Below are 18,765 nucleotides of genomic sequence, written 5' to 3' on the forward strand. Positions count from 1 at the left end.
AATGACCTTTTATACACAGAAAAATTTAACATTAATAGAAATGGCACTAATTTCTAGTCTTTCACAACCAAACAAATGTTGGTTAAAGTAATCTCTTACATCAGTAAGTGGTACTTCAAGAACCTGCTGAATAACAATACTGGAGAAAATCTGAGTAAGCTGTTAACTGTTCTTTTCTGTAGGAAACTTTGCATTCCCTCACAAGATTAAATTCAGTTTATCTTTGCATTATATTTTGTATCTGAAGTAGGGTGACTCCCTGAACAGATATTAGATGTAAATAAAAAGGGCAGCGAGGGATGCTAAAAGTAATTTTTATTACATATAAAGATCTGAACTTTTCTTCAGATAAATGTACTGAAACACGTCTCTTTTTGAATGCCTCTATGATTTCAAAAAGCAAGAAAACTTTTATTAAACTTGCGTCCTCCCTTAAAAAAAAAAACCAAAACCAAAACAAACCCAGTAAGAAGATACTTTCTTTCCTTACTTCAAGACTAATCCAGGGAACACAAAACCACATCACAAAATGGAAGCAAACAACAGGAAATCCCTAGATGACTTTTGGCTGGAGTAAGTTAAGAGTTTTGTTCTCCCCCTCCCCAAGGTAAGTCATCTTTTCAGATATTTTCCTGGGGTTATTTTCTGAGGCTTTGTAAAAGAGAAAAACAATATACAAATACATTATAAAACTGCAAGAACAAGCACCACACAAACAAATCATACGCACATGAAAATTTAATTATCCTGTAACAGAATGATTCAGTATTCCATCTTTCCGTTTGCAAACATCAGGTATCTTGAAAACATAACATAGAGCAACAAAATGTACCAAGCATAAGCTTCCTGTGGGCAAGATTTTCTATTCTTCCTGCTACTCTCTGCTGAATTTTTAAAAAGCGGATATAACAGCAACATGAATAAAGATGGCACACAAATGCCAGTATGAGTGTTGTTAACCACATCATTGCTCTTCAACTGTCTACAGAGCTCCGAATAGTAAGGTAGCAAAAGGAGCTCCCCAGACACCAGTGGACTTCTTCGTAATGCTCCTCAATCTAAATAATCCCTACGCCAATTAAACCCATGCCAGTCTACAAAATGCCACACATTTTGAAATTTAAAATCGCAGCACAGAGTAGTAGCCCATTTCCCACCCCTCCCCAGCTGTATGCTTCATCACTGGAGAGATAAGACATCTTCACGCAGTTATAGTCCAGATTAATTTACCCAAGTACAACATGCCACGGAGCTAAGTTTGTTCACTTCATCAAACCTCACTGGCTGCCCTGAGGAAACACGTTAGTAATACCTTCACCTGACCAGCCTCCTTCCCACGTTGCTTGATCTAAACCAAACCAGTTAAATACACTAAATGTGTCCGTCTGTCCGTTCCCCGCCCCCCCCCCCCCCCCCAAGTGACAGAACAGTTGTCCCTCATACAGCAAGGAACACTTCTGTCCCTTATTACAAAGCCAGTCTTTGATAATCATACATTCTTTGACTAAAGACTTTCTTGTAAAAGATTTCACTTTAAAATATTTAGCTAGGTTGCTTTTTAGCTCTCAGGTTACAGGTATACATGCACATAAAAATGGAACAGCTGTCAGCTGTGGTTTAATGTGGCTTGCTTTTAAAAACAAACCAAAAAAAAAGGCTATACAACCATGCCATACAAGTCAGCGCATCTGCGCTTCCAAGCTCCTAGTAATTCCTAACCCACTGAGCAAATTTGAGTGAAATTAGGAGTACAGAAATCTCAGAGATGTTCTTATCTTACTGAGTGAAATGGAACAAGTTCAATCCTTCTTTGACCTCTGAGAATCCACACAAGACATTACAATTACAGTAACCACAAGCTGCAAAATCCAACCCTTTGCCACTGCATAATTTCTTTTCCCTACTTCCATAAAGATTCTCATCTGACAGAGAAAACCTGAACAGAAGTTCTGCTAAAAGCTATGCTAAACGGGCCTTCCTGTTACCTACCTCTTCTTCCCCCTTCCCTGAAGGCATTCAAGTGCATCAAAACCAGCAAACTGTGGAAATGCTGTAGGGACCCTTCTTGCTTGTATTTCTTCCAAAGATGTTTTGACTAAGTGGCCAAAATGCTGGTCTTTTACACCTCCTGCCTGTTATCCTTGTTTTAAATTCACGTTTAGTAGTATCTGAAATTGCCTTCTAACATCTGTTTTTTTCCTTCATACTTCTGCATCTAAGCCTCTTAAATGTGCACCTACTGACAGGACTACAAGAAAATTATTGCATTATACAGATTGAGAAATGGCTCAATAAATACTTTTGAAAAAGGCAAATGCTGTGGAGTGTACTTGTCTTTTTATGACAATATTTAAACTGTTGTTCCTCTACTGAAGTATTAATTATCTATGCATAATATCATTCTGTAGTGTTAAATTGTGATTGAAAGGGAACTTTTCAATGTATAAATTAAAATGTATTAATTCTGAAGTTTTGAGAAAATTGTATATTCCCTGAAATGCAGGGTTTATCACTCTTCCCTCCTCCAAACAGTTTAATATAGGTTACTTAAAGTTTAGGGTAATATATCCTGAAAAGAATCCACTTGGGTATTTCCACCCTGATTACTCAAGCCTGATTCAATTCTCTATGCACAATAAAAGCAAAACAAAAAGAGAGAAGACTGCTGTAAGAGTTTATAATTCTAACCATCAATTTCAGAACCTACCGCTTACTTTCTGCACTTTTTTCCTTTTGATATTCTAAAGCTCCTGTCCTGAAAGAAAGACAAATTCACAAGTTTGGTTGTCTGAAGTCTGTAAGACAATTCACACACTCAGGTTTAAAAGCAGAAACAAATCTTGCAGTATGATGGTCAAAGTAAAACTTCTGAAACATAATCTTTTTTACTGACACAAAGGAAGTTTGTAATGGCAAAGATGCTTTCAGAAACTGTCTGTCTGGACTATAATAATAGCACAGCTTACTTAAAGGCCTAATGAGTCACAAAATTAAGTTACCTACTAGCACTTTTCCAAAGCTGCAGGCATGATCAAAAAGCAAAACAAGGGGACACATAAAATCCAAGCTTGTGTTTCCTTGGAAGTACAGAATACTGGAATTCTGTAATCAGAGTGCTAAAAAATATAAATTAAAATCCGTAACAAAAAAACCAAGTGAAAGTCACCTGAAATAAAATTATACTCCATCCACAAAATAAGGCAAAAGAAAGAAATGTTTCACAAAGAATAGACTGAACTTTCCACTGCATCTTTTATTGATGTTTTATTAAGGTACATACTTTTTGTAAGTTGAAAAACTCATTTATCCACTAGAACTCTGTTACAAACTTCAGCTTAGTACAGAAGTATTATAAAGTGAAACTGTACCAAGCAGATACAGAGTAGGAGTTCACTAATGTAACTTTAAGGCATACCAGTTACGAAAGCAACATATACATATTCTGTATATGCAACAGTTGCCGATACTGACCTAAAGTGTCCAAGTGCTACTGTCACCCAGATAGCAAAGTAGTATCTATGTCAATGACCAGATACCAAAATAAATACAAACTGCAATGGACACCATGAGAACTAAAGAAACGATTTTACAGCTACAGGCATTTGAAAGCATACCATAGCTATCATCTGCATGTATAAAGTTACCTCACACCAAAAATTGGAAAGGGGAAACGGGGTAGAAAGATGTGCGCAAACTCAATCTAAATAAATTGAAGTTTTAAAAGCTGCTTTTTCCCCCCCTACATTATAGATTCATGAAATCATTTAGGTTGGAAAGGACCTTGGAGATCAAGTCCAACCGTTCACCCAGCACTGCCAAGTCTACCACTGAACCATGTCCCTAAGCACCACATCTATGTGGTTTTTAAACAACTCCAGGAATGGTGATTCCACTAGAAAGTCTTTCATGCTCAGGAAAACCTAGGAACTGGCAGAAGCAAGCGTGCAGCTTTTTCACCTGCCACTGTAAACTCCGGTGTGAGCTCACTGGAAAATACCAAGATACAGGACAATCTTTTCAACACAGTAGATACAGACAGAAGATTCTAAATAATGGTTTTATTTTCGAAGCTGCATAAAGCTTTAAAACATAAATAGCAGCTTGAATTGTGACTTTATTTTTATGGAAAACAGAACATCTGAAAAACCTATACATGCCATACGAACTAGAGGGCATGAAGCTGAATGTGTTGAGACAGCTTTTATCCAGCCTCTTAACTACACACCCAATAATTTAAATAACAGGCACTAATCACACTTACGGTCTTCAGTACATTTCCATATTACTTTAAAAGCATTCAGGTTTTTGCTACTGTCTCCTTTTCCAGTAGTCTTAAATCAAGTAATTTGGTTTACCTTTAGACAGAAATTATCATTTACACAAGATGTCTAAATCCTTAAAAATGCTGATTTTGATGTAAAACAACAAAGAATTGGCTGCAAGTGTGCAGAACAGAAAACAAAATTAAAAAAAACCGCACAAATTAAACTCAAAAAAGAGCTGCCCTCTTCCCACTTCCCTGAGTTGACACCTGCCCACCCATGTTCTAAACGGCCACCACTTGTATGAGCCAAAGAAATTAATTTTGTCATGTGTTTTATTACCAAAAAGAACAACACACAAGGAGCTTTTTATTCACCTTAGTCCCAACATCCAAGATCAGCTTCAGCATGCCTATCCCAAGCACACTCAGCAACCAGCAAGGCAAAGGTCTCTTTCTGAAGAGAAAAAGCAATGGGACCTTAACGGTAGATGGTTTTTGTCAGAACTTCAATTGAAGTGTTCTTTCTGCACCTCTCATGGGAGTGGCCTTGTAAGGAAACATGTTTATAATGAAACCCAAAACCTCTCTAATCTTTAGGAAGTTTTACTATTGTGACTATATTTCCTTACACTCCCCCCCCCCCCCCCCCCCCCCCCCCGCAAAACCTCTCTAGCTGTTTTTTGTCCCTCAGTCAGCAGACATTAGAGTTGTGAAGGGCTGTGAACTGCAGAACCATCCATGGTCTATTTTTTGTACTCTTCTGCTACTTAAGCTACTGGAGCGATGAAAATAAAGAGCAAGTAGGCAAGAACTATGCAGAACTCGCAAGAACCTGCCCACCTTTTGTCTCAACGCTTCGCTTCTGCAATTACCTACAGAAAGGAAAGCAGGGCTAGGTCAGAGAAACAACCATGGACTGAACAAAACAGAGACAGATTCTCTTTCACAACATGTTTTAACAGCATAACTTACCAAATTCTACTCAATTTTTGTAGTACATGAAGTGCAATGGTAAAATAAAAATCACCTAGAAGTGAACCACCTTATTCAGAGTATGAAGACTCCTGGAACAACATGCTGCAACTGATCATTGTCTTGGTCAGTACCAGTAAATGATTCTATGATAATATTGGCAGCCTCATCAGTAATTTTTTCTTTCTTTTAAAAATACCTATGTATTTTCACTGCTTGTTCAAGGCAGAACAATTGAATGTTGTGAAAGATGGCAAAAAAGGTATGACTTCATTTCACATTAATAGGAAAATACTGATAATGAACTATCTTTAAATCAAAAGAGATTGCATATTCAGAAAGGCTAGCATATAAAATCTCCACGTACAAGATTTTTATTCACTAGAAGCAGTTACGTTTAGAAGTTTACTCAATATTTGAACGTGGCCTTTCTTGTAGTATTCCTCAATACCTAACAGAGTAACCAAAATGTTTTCAATGTTTGTGATTTCAGTAAGACAAAAAAAAAAAAAAAAAGATCACTTGACACACATTAAAATATACTGACAGAAATGAAGAAAAGTATTTTTAACATCAACAGCTAAGAACTCACTAATATCATTAAAGCCAGTACCAACTGCACAGCCTATTTCCATTTTAATCAAAGGGGGACATACTTCTTCCACTTCAAACCAACTTAACTTATTTTTCATTTCAGCTTCTACTTCTATGTCAGAATCTCCAATATCAGACAGTACTTTAGCATATATGCAAGCCTAATGAAACCACTCCTGTTGCATCTCGTCTTCTCAATTAAATATTCCTGGCCAAAATCCTCCCACCAGAGTTGAGGAGGAAAACTAGAAGCCTATAGAAAATTGATTTATCAAAAAGAGGAGAAGTTTTGAAAATAGAGTTCAGAAGAAAGAGGATGCTACTGGGGACCAACAGGAGTCAATTTCAGGCAAAATAAAAAACCCAAAAGCAAAAGAACCCCAAAACATTTCTAGAGAAAGATCACAGCATGCAAGAGCTTCACTGGTATAACTATGCAAAAAAACCAAACCAAACCACCACAACCCAACCAAAACCCAAAAACCCCCGAACAAAAAACCAACCCCAAAATCAAACTGCATGGAGCACGAACTTTTGGTAGGGATTAAACAGAAAAAGTTGCAAGACTGTTCTCTCAAAACATAAGCATAGCAATAATTTTAACAGAGTTAATCAGTAACTGCTATCAACATAGCGCATAATGACAGCCTGGTTAGAGCCCGCAGTGTGCTGCTGCCAAGGGCATCCTCAAGCACAGCCAGGAGCATGAGCACCTTCATACCTTTGTCCCAACAAGCAAGGCTGGGTGACCACTTCTGAAAATTCCCTGAAACCAGTCAAAGCCCGTACACATTTGCATTAAACTGTATTAGACCAAAAGCACACCAGGCTGGCACCCTAAAATGTGCCTCTTGTCCAGTATCTGGAGCTGAACACATTGCATAACACTGCATGATGGCAGGTCAAAGAATCCTCCATAGAATGATATGAGTGACAACACACACGCATCAAAATAAATTTGCCTAATTGTTTTTAAAAATCGTTCTCACTAAACTCAAAGATAGTAAAACACATCCAATTTTGTCACTCTTATGTTCCTTAAATTAATTTACCTGACCTCCCTGTGACAACTTGTGTTTTGTAACAGCTGGTTGCTGCTTTTAGGACTTGCACGAACCAAAGCTCCTGCTGCAACAAAATCTGCGTATCAAGCTGAGCCATACCTGGGCCTCACGAGCAGCTGCTACAAAGATTTAACAAAGAAGAAAAACAACCCAAACGTACGGTGTATTGTGGTACTATTTCTCATCCTTCTGAAGTATAAAACCAGGTACTATAAGCCATAGCATGCTGCAAGTCATGAAAAGCACAACAGCTATGTTTTGCCAGTAAGTTTGCTTAAAATACTATTAAAGAACTGTCCTTCTGTGTGTGTGGTACTCAGCAAAAAAGAAGGCACAGTGAAACAATTGTTTTTAAGATTGCTCTTAGGATTCTTCCAAAAACCTATCAGTCAGAACTCTTTCTAAAACAATGTTTCAAACTATAAGGAAAAAAGAAACAAAACGCTCAGAATCAAAATACTTGCAGTATCTTCTTTAACACTAAGGCCAACTTCTCTCTTCTTTCCAACATACAAACTAAAACTGAAAAGCAAAGTCACGAATCTCTCTCAAAAGAGGCCTTCCTATCAATCCATGAAACCATAGTTCTGGTTTGCAATTCAATATGCTATTGAATTGCATTATGTGCACATACGTGATACGCTACTAACATTGAAATTACTTTCAAATACAGACCAACTCCTGAAAAGGCAGCATGTAAAAGATGGAAACAATTTATAAGATACAAATTAAAATGCTACCCTTCACAGCAAGACATCAAGGGAGCAAAAAACCTGAGTAAGTGCAAACACAAGCCAAATAACCCCCACAAAAGAAAACCTGCCACGTATGAAAGAAAAATCAATCTCTACTACAAATTACACAGCTTTCAAAAACGTAAGACTTGTCAACTACTTCTAGCCTAAAGCTACATTTCTACCTCCATTTATCAAACATATTCAAATCAACATAAGAATTCTCAGTCTCATCATCCTAGAAATCCACTCGTATTTATTAGCCTTAAGAGTTCCCAAATTCAACCCCTTCAACACACCTCATGGCAGACACTCTCTTTGAAATCCATGTCACTGGAAATTTATGCCAATTTTTTAACCTGATAATGAACAAAGAAAACAGTATCTCTCCAGATGTATGAGGCTGTTAGGTGGACAAAGTGTTGGGAATTATTTTGATATTTCTCTATATATTTAGAATTAACATAACAGCTAAATGAAATTGTAGAACCTGAGTGCACAAAGCACGCAAAGCATCTGCACAAAAGCCACATCAATTCCAAATGTACTTTCAGGTTCTTTGGCTTCAAAACCATACTGCTGGTTAACATCTTCACAAATTCTGCTTCTCTTTCAGTAATAACACTTCACTAGCACTTTATATAAAGTGTTCATTTTCTACAAAATGTCTCAAGATAAAGCTCTGGTCTAGAAGTTTTAGAGGCAATGGTATGTTTGAAGCCACTCAAAAATTCAAACTTTAGATAGTAGTGTTAGACAAAGGAGATTAGTGGTTACCAGTGCCAAGGCGCAGTCCCACAACGAACGCACTTGGATTCACTCTGCATTTGAGGCTGCAGTTCCGTGTACAATTACGCTGCCTCTACTGCAGAAAACTATGCTTCCCACTCCTTTCTCTCTCCCCACCACTGTTTCTATAGTACACAATTCTGTGCAACTAAGAGGAGAACTAAATCAGGAACTTTTATTCCTGAAAAACACCCTCGACAAAAAAATTAAAAGTTTCTCTGCACCCTAAATGAGCTTCCCAGTGCAGTTCATAGCACAAACGGTTGCATTAACAAAATACAAAGTGGAAGAATATGGAGCTTTTTTCCCCTTAAACTAATTATAGTTTAGGCATGTATTGAACTACAGCTTTAACAGTCTATAGTATAGGTTGCTGTCTTTAGAAGACAATTTCAGATGGGTTTTGTTTTCTGTTTCTCTGTAATTAGGTACCACTTCCAGACGCTAAGCTTGCACAACTAGATCAGCACTCTCACATTACTCAATTGTTTTATAGTTCTTCAGTGTTAACAAGACACCTGCTCGCAAATAATTAATTCATTCCATCACACTTATTTTGCAATATAATTAAAAAAAAAAATTACTTATTTTTGTCAACTAGTCTCGCCTTGATGTCTTCAGGATTACTCCTGTAAGTTGACCTAGCCAGAAGCTTCCTTCCTATGCTTGCCATCTGTTAACTTCTTTTTACAAAAATGCTTCTCTTTTGGCATATTTTGAAGACAATTATTGCAGTCATTTAATGAATGTGCAATCATCTCAGGAAAAATTATATTCTCAAATTATAACAATCATTAAAACAGCCAGTACTTCACTTTGAAGAGGAAACATACACAAGGAATTGGACAGCCTAATTATTTGTGTGATGAAGGTTGAATGAGACCTAGGAAAAGCATTAGTGAAAGCAAAAAACATTCAAAAAAAAAAGAATGATGAAATAATTTAACTCTACCCAATAGAAACGGTAATTACTAACCAACTCATAAAGCCTTTAAAACAGTAAAGCAGATCCCCTGGTGCATTTTCACTGTTCTTAAAAGACCAGCAATTTTTGTCTTTCCCTTACTATACAGCTGTATTATGAAAGGAAAACCAAGGCAAATGAAAAATGGAGAAATTAAAAGTTACAATAAATACTAATCCATAAATACGTTACCCACTAATCTCACAAACATGTACCTTCCTTTCCCCAGCCTATGCAATTTGAAATAAAATGTATTAAGTGCTTATATAAAACTTAGATAAAATATATACGAAAGGATATGCTGCATACACATTCAACTATAAATAAAGCTATCAAAATATTGCTATCTTCAATGATGAATATATCATTGGCAAAAAGCCACAGATTAGTAATATTATATACAGCTATAGATTAAAAGACTCAGTTCCCTCCAGGAACTGCACTACTCAAGCTCAGGGATGTTGCTCTAGTCCTCTCATTAACTCTGTGCATTTGACACAGCTTCGCCACTTTCACTCTCCCTTATTTGTGCAGGCCTTTCTGAAAATAATAGAAAGAATGCAAAAAAAACCCTGCAAACTATGGTACAAAGAAGGTCAGTGGAGGGATAATTTTTCTTCATTGTACATATATGATAAACCTATTAGGTGCTGGGAGATGACAACTGAATTCTGCTGCCTCACTGTGGCAGAGAATTTATTAAGCTCCGACAATGAAGGGAAAAACTGTTCTATAAGCACAGAGAACTAAATCCAGAGCATACAACCCTTAGAAATGTTTAAAAGAAAACTTCAAAGATTTACATTTATTAATGTGATGATGTCACCCATAAAATTAACCATCATTAAAGGAACAAGGAAAATATAAATACAGTGGATATGCTTAATGGGAGCTATTACCAGTACTATTAAGCTTTTTTAGAAAAAGAACAACGTTTTAGTGCTGTTTCAGTTTGAGGGTTAGTTTTTTGGGAGGTATGGTTTTTTGCATTTCAAGATTACAAGATGCAATTTTTAATGCCCAACCCAAACACAAATGCTAACTGGAACATTTCAGTTTCCAGATGATGCAAAGTAGGGTGAATTTTGAGAGATGTATTTTATTATGCTTAGTCCCACTGAAAACTGTCATCCACTGTTCCACAAGCAATATATATGTAACAGCATCAGCACTTCACAATCTTGTATTGTAACAACACTTAGGAACCATAACCTATAAACTCAGCATGTAAAACAGCCAGTCTCTTCTACAAAGGATTTATATATAGTTCATTACTTTAAAATATTTCTCATTACAGGCCCACTTAAAATTAAACTATACAGAATATAAGAAATACACTCTGAAAAATACTACATCCTTGACTTTTATATATCTTCCATAACTGCATATATCAAGTACTTGGCTTGCTATACCTCTCATAACTAGCCGAGAAAGCACATCACTGCTTACTGTGCATTTGTTCTCAGAAGAACATCACAGTGCGACATTTCATAAACGAGTAGAACAGCAACCAGTGGCAGAGTTAAGAGGTTTACAAGTGGAATAATCCAAGGGAAACTTGTCTACAATTAATTTAGATTTGATATCAAAGGGAGGAGAGGTGAAAGGCCTGTGACTGTTCAGGGCATGCATCTCAGCAGCACGCAGGCCTGGACTTCCATCAGGTGAAACTTAGTTCCATCTCTGATGATACATTCGTGTATGAGGTTATGCCATTCTGATACATACAGATGTCCCAGGGTAGAATTCCAAGCACGCCATCATCTACAACGTTCAGACTTTGCTAAACTTCCAACAAGGGCAAGACAAATTCTGCCCAAAAACACAGCGGCATCTGCTCATATAAAACAAGCGGTAGGAAAGGTCATGCTTGCAAGCATAAAAGCACTAGCATGTTTCAGGTAATTTGGGGAAGGAAAAAAAAAAAAAAAAAAAAAAAAAAGGTGAGATGTGAGATACTGGAATTCATGAACAATTATCAAGCTAGGTACCAAACTTTTAGTCACAAAAGGGAAAAAAAAAGATTCACCTGATTCAAGAACTAAGACTACCACCTTGTCCGATAGCACTGAAGGTTATTAATATTATTTTCCAGTTTAATCTCAACTACTCTGCTTTGATGTATGTAGCCAAGAGAGATTAAAATGCTTATTACAAAATAACATACACAGTGAGATAGTTGTAAACTTCTCTTAGGACAGTTTATACTTAGATTATCTTTCCAACTTCCTTTTTCTTCTGGACTAGCAGAACTGAATGTTGAAACCTGTATTTTTGTCATCTTTTTTCAACTTTATGAAAAGGCAATAATTTAGCTTTAGCAAACTCACAACAGTTTTAAGTGGAGTTAAAAAGATCAGATGTGTTATTATTAGTCAAAGCTGAGCCTACATGATCTTCAGTGTGTTTCTCCACTTTACTTTCTGTTCTCAAACTAACTGATAAAAAATGCATGATGTAAAATTAAGAGGCACAATTTATTTACAATTATAATTTAATTGCAAGCAGGCATAGAAAGTATAATAGCAGCATAAGACATTCTAGATTGTTTTTAATTCTGCAGCATTATTACAATAAACAGATAGACATTAATTTAAAAATTAATACAATCAAAAGAATAGCTGTACAAGTAAATATGTGATGAGTGTGCTTGCTTTCAAATAACGAAACAAGTATTTTAATCCTCTTTCTTAATTTTACATAACCTCTGCATAACTTTTAAAGATCTTTCCTTCTCTAATGTTGGGTCCATTCCAACAGCTACAATCCATTAACTATTTCATAAAATAAAAAGTTTTCCTTTCTGAAAAAACCTCAATCATTATCAAACTAAAAATGATGAAAATAATTAAATCCACTAGTAATTGTTTCCTCAGTGTGTACAAAAGCCAGCATGAAACACTGTCTTGTTAAACAATAAAAATTTCACCTTCACTATTACATATCAAAGTTATCAAAACCCCTTTCCCACTTAGCCTAAAGGCAACCAGTTTCAGTAAGACCAATATTCCCTCCTCATCCCTTACCCCACCTTTTGCTCTCAAGTTAAAAAGACACACATTTGTAAGAAGCTCAAACAGAACAAACTCATCTTGAACTTTAACTTCCACACAGTGATCAAAGAATAGAAGTGTGAATTAGGACTAAAACCCTTTTTAGCATTGCTAACAGACGAATGACAAATCTGAAACACTTCTGAACTTCAGTAACTGCCATACTTTTATGTTACATACACCACTGATTTAAAGAGGCTTCTACATTGTTTGCCTCTGTCACTCCCCCATCAACACACTCCTAACCACGGTTTGACAGCTACCATTTCACAAGCAGTTTCTGAAGGAAACATTAAACATCTGTCCTATTAGACAAGCTCAAGGTCAAAATCCAATTTATGCAATTTGTTGCATACCCTGAAATAATAAAAACCAAACCAAGCTGTTCTGCAACAGTTTTCTGTCTGTTTCATTTCAAAGTTCCAGGGAAAAAAACCTTAAAAAAGTTTAAATACTGTAAAGTTGCTTTGCTTTCACACCACAATAAAAAACAAAATCAAATGCCAAAAAGCTTTAACACTCTCCATAGGTCTCAGAACTTTCCTTCTACTCCTAGTTGCAAAACAAACTGCTAAAACTTATGTCAGCAAGATCAAAGTAAGTCTTAAAAGGTTCTGATGTATACAAGAGAAAAGTCACAGCACCAGAAGGTTTTATTAGACCTACTTTTCGCCGCCTAGCTTGATTCCCGCATGCTCCTCACAAACGAGACTAACCCCTGGATTTCTCGCCACCCCCACTTTTCCTGGAATCCACTTCCTCTTCACCCTTCCCCCTAAGTATGCTCATGGGAGACCAACAACCTCAGCGTTACTGTTCGCAACCCTGGGTTCTGCTGCTCCGCTTCCTGGCCCTGCTCCCTCGGCACTACTGTACGCACAGTAATAAAACAGGATCACATTTCACTAGTAGCTACTATACCATATGTCTTTAGGTTACAGAGGTAACTGACGAGAGTAGCTACTTGGGCTGTGCTCTCTTCTTCCCCCTCCCCAGTTAAAAAAAAAAAAAAAAAAAGGAAATTTTTATCAAAACCAACAGATTGCATCTACCGCATCATTCTGTTAATCAAGCTGATCTCAAATCCGCAGCTGTGTACGTGTTCTGTCCTTATCACATCACGATTTCACAGAAAGCTTCCCTAGTAGGAACTGACAATTACACGTTCCATAAACATAAGCAAAATTTGTAATGGAGAAGCAAGATACTGAACCAAGACCAAAGATTAAATGTGTTAAACCCTTATCTCTACCCTAATGGCAAAATTAAAGGGGGAGGGGAATGTTACATTGCCTCCTTCACAGGCCAGTTTTCTGCAAACTAAGTAGAAGCAAGAATTGGCAATTAGGATCCTTTCCTTCCCAATAATTTTTTCCTCCAATAAGATACCATTCTATATTCTCAGGTAGAGAAAATATTGGTAGCAAGAATACAGAGAAGTAATACAGTTATTACAACCTTTTTAGAGCTGCCTGCATGTATATAATAGATGTCAAGTTGCCTCTATCTTGAAAGACGCAGATTGAAAACTGGAAAACATTTCTATTCCCACTCCTTTCCCAAACAGAAGCTTAATTCCGACCAGAATTTAAAACGGACGTTTTAAATGGAAGTTTCTACTTCCACTGTTCACATGTACATGGATTTCAACAGACAGTCTCGCGGTATTGGAAACCCTAGATAACCAGCAATAGCGAATGAATATGTGCCTTTATTATATAGAAGCTACAGCTCCTTCTGCCAAACCATCTAATTGAAGAAGTTTCAGTCATTCCTGTCAAATCAAATTTGGGCTAGAAGCTACCAAGCAGAGCCAAACTGTGATAATATTAAGGTATTAACTTACAGGTAATGCGGTTACTGATACCACTCTTCAGGCATTAACAAAAAAAGCTACTAAACCAGTCCCCAAAATCATAGCGATAGCTTTTAAGACTGATACATTTTAAAAGCTGAAAGAATAATTATTTGTGCTTTTGGTTATTAAGTCTCTTCTATATTCAAGATCATTTTCTTTTGATTCAGGAATTTCTCAAGCTGAAAAATCAGCAAGAAACTCACATATGCTGAGGTTTCTAGCAGCTGTAATAAAACCATGATTTTTCTGGTTACAGCATTGTGAAAAAAGAATTTTACTTGCCCTATTTTCTTTGGTTTTGAAAAGTTCAGCTACTCTTATATGAGACAATCCACCAGCACCAGTCTACATTCCAATGTATTGACACTTACATACTTCCTATAAGAGAAGATGATGATACAAATTAAGATAAAGGTCAGCATTAATAAAAAAGGTGGCCTTAATAATCTCATTTTAAATGATCTGAAATTCCACTACATTACATATGTTATGAGAGAGCACATGTAAGAAAACAGGCAGAAGGACCGAAGGATTGTGTTTCTGAACTCTTCAGTGCTCACACAATTTTAATTTCTCTCAGATAATCTGAAAAGCAAAGTTCATTTCTCTTGTATACCATTAAAAAAGCACAATATACATTTGGTGCTATCTTGTCCTCCATGCCGAGGGCTTTAATACTTGCAGTAGATGTGCACATTATACTACAAAAACTACAGTTGTTTGATTTAGCCAAAAATAACAAAATCAAACATACGCATAGCCTTTTATATGTTTTCTGTTATCACCAAACACATCAAAACCAACAACAAAAAAGCCTGTATTTTTAGCCAACAAGCATGAGCACAAAGATACCAAGCGAAGGACCACATAACAACAAAACCAGTGCAATTTTTGCAGGAAGCCAACTACACAAGCCTTATTAAAGCTCTTAAAAATACGTTGCTGTGAGTACTTTAAAAGACAGTAACCCATAATATTTGCACCAAAATCATAAAACAACCAATTTTCTCTGCTGTACTTAGCAAACATAAGCAGCAGATGGACCGACACAATTTTCTCCCAATAAGTATTTCAGGTTATATAAATCTTGTCTTCTGCAATGGTAAGAAAACAATAGGAAAAAGGAAGGTCTGCATCAACAGGTCGGGGATTTTTCCCCCTAAACTAGCCGTTACTTAGATTTCTTCAGGGCCAAATAAACAACAGCTCAGAGACTTCGATTATCATGCTTTGGCAAAAGCACCAGTCACTATTACTCATTTCACCAGATCAACCAAACAGCTCAAACCCTCGGCCCCCCAAAACCCTACATACCTGTCCTTGTAAGGTTGCACGACTTCTGTCTTGCAGGTGCTGATTAGAAACGGAAGAATGCCAAGGATGGATCTGACTTTGAGACTGTGCCCGAACAAGATCAGATGACTGTGTCACTTCCTGTGGGGTTATGTGGTGTTCTAGGTCATGCTCTAAAACATGGCTTGTGCTATCCTGAACAAATGCAGAATCATCGAACTGTGGCAGAAGGTCTTCCTGAAGGAGGTCATCTGGGTCAAGTCCTGTAAATGGTTCATTATGAGTCTCGACTTGATGAAGTAAGTTCTCATCTAAAGATGTAAAACCGTTGCTTTCAATAGGGTCAGTGAAATGGCTTATCTGAGAAGCAGAACCAGTAGAAGCTGGAAAATTAATATTCACAGGAGAGAGTTTCGAACTACTGAAGTTGCCCTGAGGATGCGCAGAATGCAACATTTGAAAAGTATTTGAATTCAAAGGTGTATTAGGATTCAACATGTGCTCAGTTGTTTCTTGCTTGGTCCCTGTTTGAGATGTAAAGGCATCGCTTCCAGTGAAGTCAGAGATAGAGTGTGTCTGCTGGCTAGTAGAAAGAGCTGCTGTGGACTGGAGAAGGCTGGTAGGAGAAATGTGGTTATTAGAGTAAGAATAAGGAGATGAAAATTGTTGGCTGTTACTGACAGAACATGGAGTAATAGTTGGGGACTGTCCATCAAAATTTCCTTCTTGATTCCCACAAAAATGTATTGAAGCACTAGCAGTTTGAGAAAACTGTTGAACAGACAGAGGTTGCTGTGAAGCTGATGGATTAGAAACTGGAGATGGGTGGTTAACACTGACTCTGAGAGAAGTAGATACATTAACTTCCATGAAGTCTTTTGGCTGACTCAGAGCATCCTGCCCCGTGCTGTTTCTGCTTTGTTGCGACCGTAGCGAGGCACACTGATGCTGTGGTTCATTAGCCTGAAATAAGGCAAAGTCATGGTGTGCTACAAAGCTTTTGTTTTGCTGCATAGACTGAGAATGTCCTTGGTGAAAGGGGGACCCATTTTGATTTGAAACAGTTGTGGCAGTTTGATGACCCCACATAGGGCTACCATCAGCCACATCTGGAAACATCCCGTTAGACTGGTTTTGTGGATGAACTGGTGAACAACTGAATTGAGAGTGTGGTGATAAGACGTTGTCAGCTGAGCTGTTAAAAGACTGATTTACTGAATGAAGTTTCAGTGAATCATACTGATTCAGCTGATCAAACTCACTCATCTTTTGCTGATTTTGAGCATCTTGCACATGGTTCAATGAGTCTATGTGCAAAGGTTCAAATTCTGCACCCAAATTCAATTCATCAACAAGTGAAACAGGTCCAGGTTGAACAAAGGCATCATCTGACAAACCTTCTAAGGTCTCACTAAAAAGATTGGCATCATCAAAAAAATCCATCATAGGATCAGTCATCTTGATAGGTCTGTACTGCTTTTTCTCTCAACTCCAAATGGAGTCAATTTTGGCTCTCTGCAGTGAACAGAAACAAATGACATCCAGCGGTCACCACCTTATCCAAGGCATGCCAACATCCATTAGTGCTTCTGAAGAAACATTTGTCTTGAAGTGGTAAAGCATCCTGTGGAAGAGAAGGGGGAAGAAGGAAGAAAAAAAAAAAAAAAGAAAAAAAAAAAAGAGAAATTACTTTCACAACTCTCCTCATTGTTCCTTCCCCTCTCCAACACTTTTACAGATTTTTGATATATTGAATATAATGTTACAGTTTCATTAAACCACAAATCAGTTATTTTTGCTTATACTTGATGCCATGCGCAGCGTTTATCATTTTTGTACCTTCTGTCATGAAAGTAACATTTGATGCTTTAAATTAAATGGCTTCATTTTTTTCAGTGTGCTCTACTACCTAAGCACAATTTTAGATTGTTCTTTGCCATATTCATTAAAACTACCAAACTATAACATAATTGTGGTTTTAGTAGTCCAGAATTAAATTTTGTTTGTAGAGAGAAATCATGTAATACATAAACATACACAATAACTCTGTATGTTTAAACAGAAACTTAAGAGGTTATGAACTACATTTAAAAACAAAACTACCTTGACTACAGTAGGTAAAGCCGAGATACTCTGTTTCTTTGACTTAAGTTGCATTAAGTAATATTCTGGAAAACTGTATTTTATCTCATTTAAAAGACATAATAGAACTCTTATTTAGAGGAAGGACAAGAGGATGAACACAGTGGTACAGTCAAAGATAAACACAGGAAAAGAGCTACCTTTGGTTCAACAGCAGAGTTTACACGCTTACATAGTTTTGAAACACAAGTTGGTTTTCTTTTTTTATTCATAGTACCACTGAATGATCACCAAGGAATTAGTTTGCAATCAGAGATTTCAGGCAAGAGGAGCTGAAAAGGGTGTTTAGTTTAAGTTCAGCCTAAAAACTTGCACATTCAAAGTATAATCAAAAAGAATGGTAAATGAATAGTAATTTGTGTGTGTGATCATTTACCTGCCCAGATAACTAGTAAAACTCTAGAACAGAGGAGCAATCGCTTTAAATGAGCACATTCATGGAATAATCATTCCTCTATCCTGTCAATACATATAGCTAAATACTATTAAAAGAAAAAAAGGAAAGAAAACAGCCATAGCTTTTCTGACCCTACTACTAAAGCTCACCTTCATGCGCTCCTCCTCCATTTCAACTGCAGTTCTTCATTAATGAATTCTCCTAAGTATAGGGTCTTTCCAGAAATGGATACCCTGGCAATGTAAAATATTTTCTGATGGACAAGGTTCATGTTGAACCTATTAAGTACAAAGTAGCCTCTGACAAGCTGAAGAAAACCTGTTCTACTTGTACTCATAGTTCACTGAAAGTGCTGTGACCATAGTCAGAATAAAGCCTAACCTCAACTAATAAACCTAATAAACCTAATAAACCTTGTTGAGGGTTTGGGTATATAAAACTTGTGGTCTACACAGAAGGAGGACAGGTGGATCCTGTATCACACTGAAAGACAATAACTGGCGACTTTATCAAGTATGAATTGGTATCAGTCTTAATTACGATGAGTACAGAGGACAGGCATGCTATAAAAAAGGCACAGAAGCTTAGGAAGGTGACAGCTTAGCACAGCAAAGTAGCTGTCGATTCCAGATGATACATAT

At 36.9% G+C, this 18,765-nt stretch overlaps 1 protein-coding gene across 3 annotated transcripts in view; it reads right to left on the bottom strand.

The window, feature by feature from the left end:
• The window catches only part of CHD9 (chromodomain helicase DNA binding protein 9), a 91,518-nt gene that overhangs the window by 64,392 nt on the left and 8,361 nt on the right, over nucleotides 1-18,765 (bottom strand). For all 3 annotated transcript variants that reach the window (XM_027813166.2, XM_055726331.1, XM_055726332.1), the window contains one exon: nucleotides 15,607-17,209. In XM_027813166.2, the coding sequence (XP_027668967.2) occupies nucleotides 15,607-17,043 (1,437 nt within the window). In that variant the 5' untranslated portion in view covers nucleotides 17,044-17,209. The remainder of the gene's footprint in view (nucleotides 1-15,606; nucleotides 17,210-18,765) is intronic.

Source organism: Falco cherrug, chromosome 14 (genome assembly GCF_023634085.1).
Source record: "Falco cherrug isolate bFalChe1 chromosome 14, bFalChe1.pri, whole genome shotgun sequence".
NCBI lineage: Eukaryota > Metazoa > Chordata > Aves > Falconiformes > Falconidae > Falco > Falco cherrug.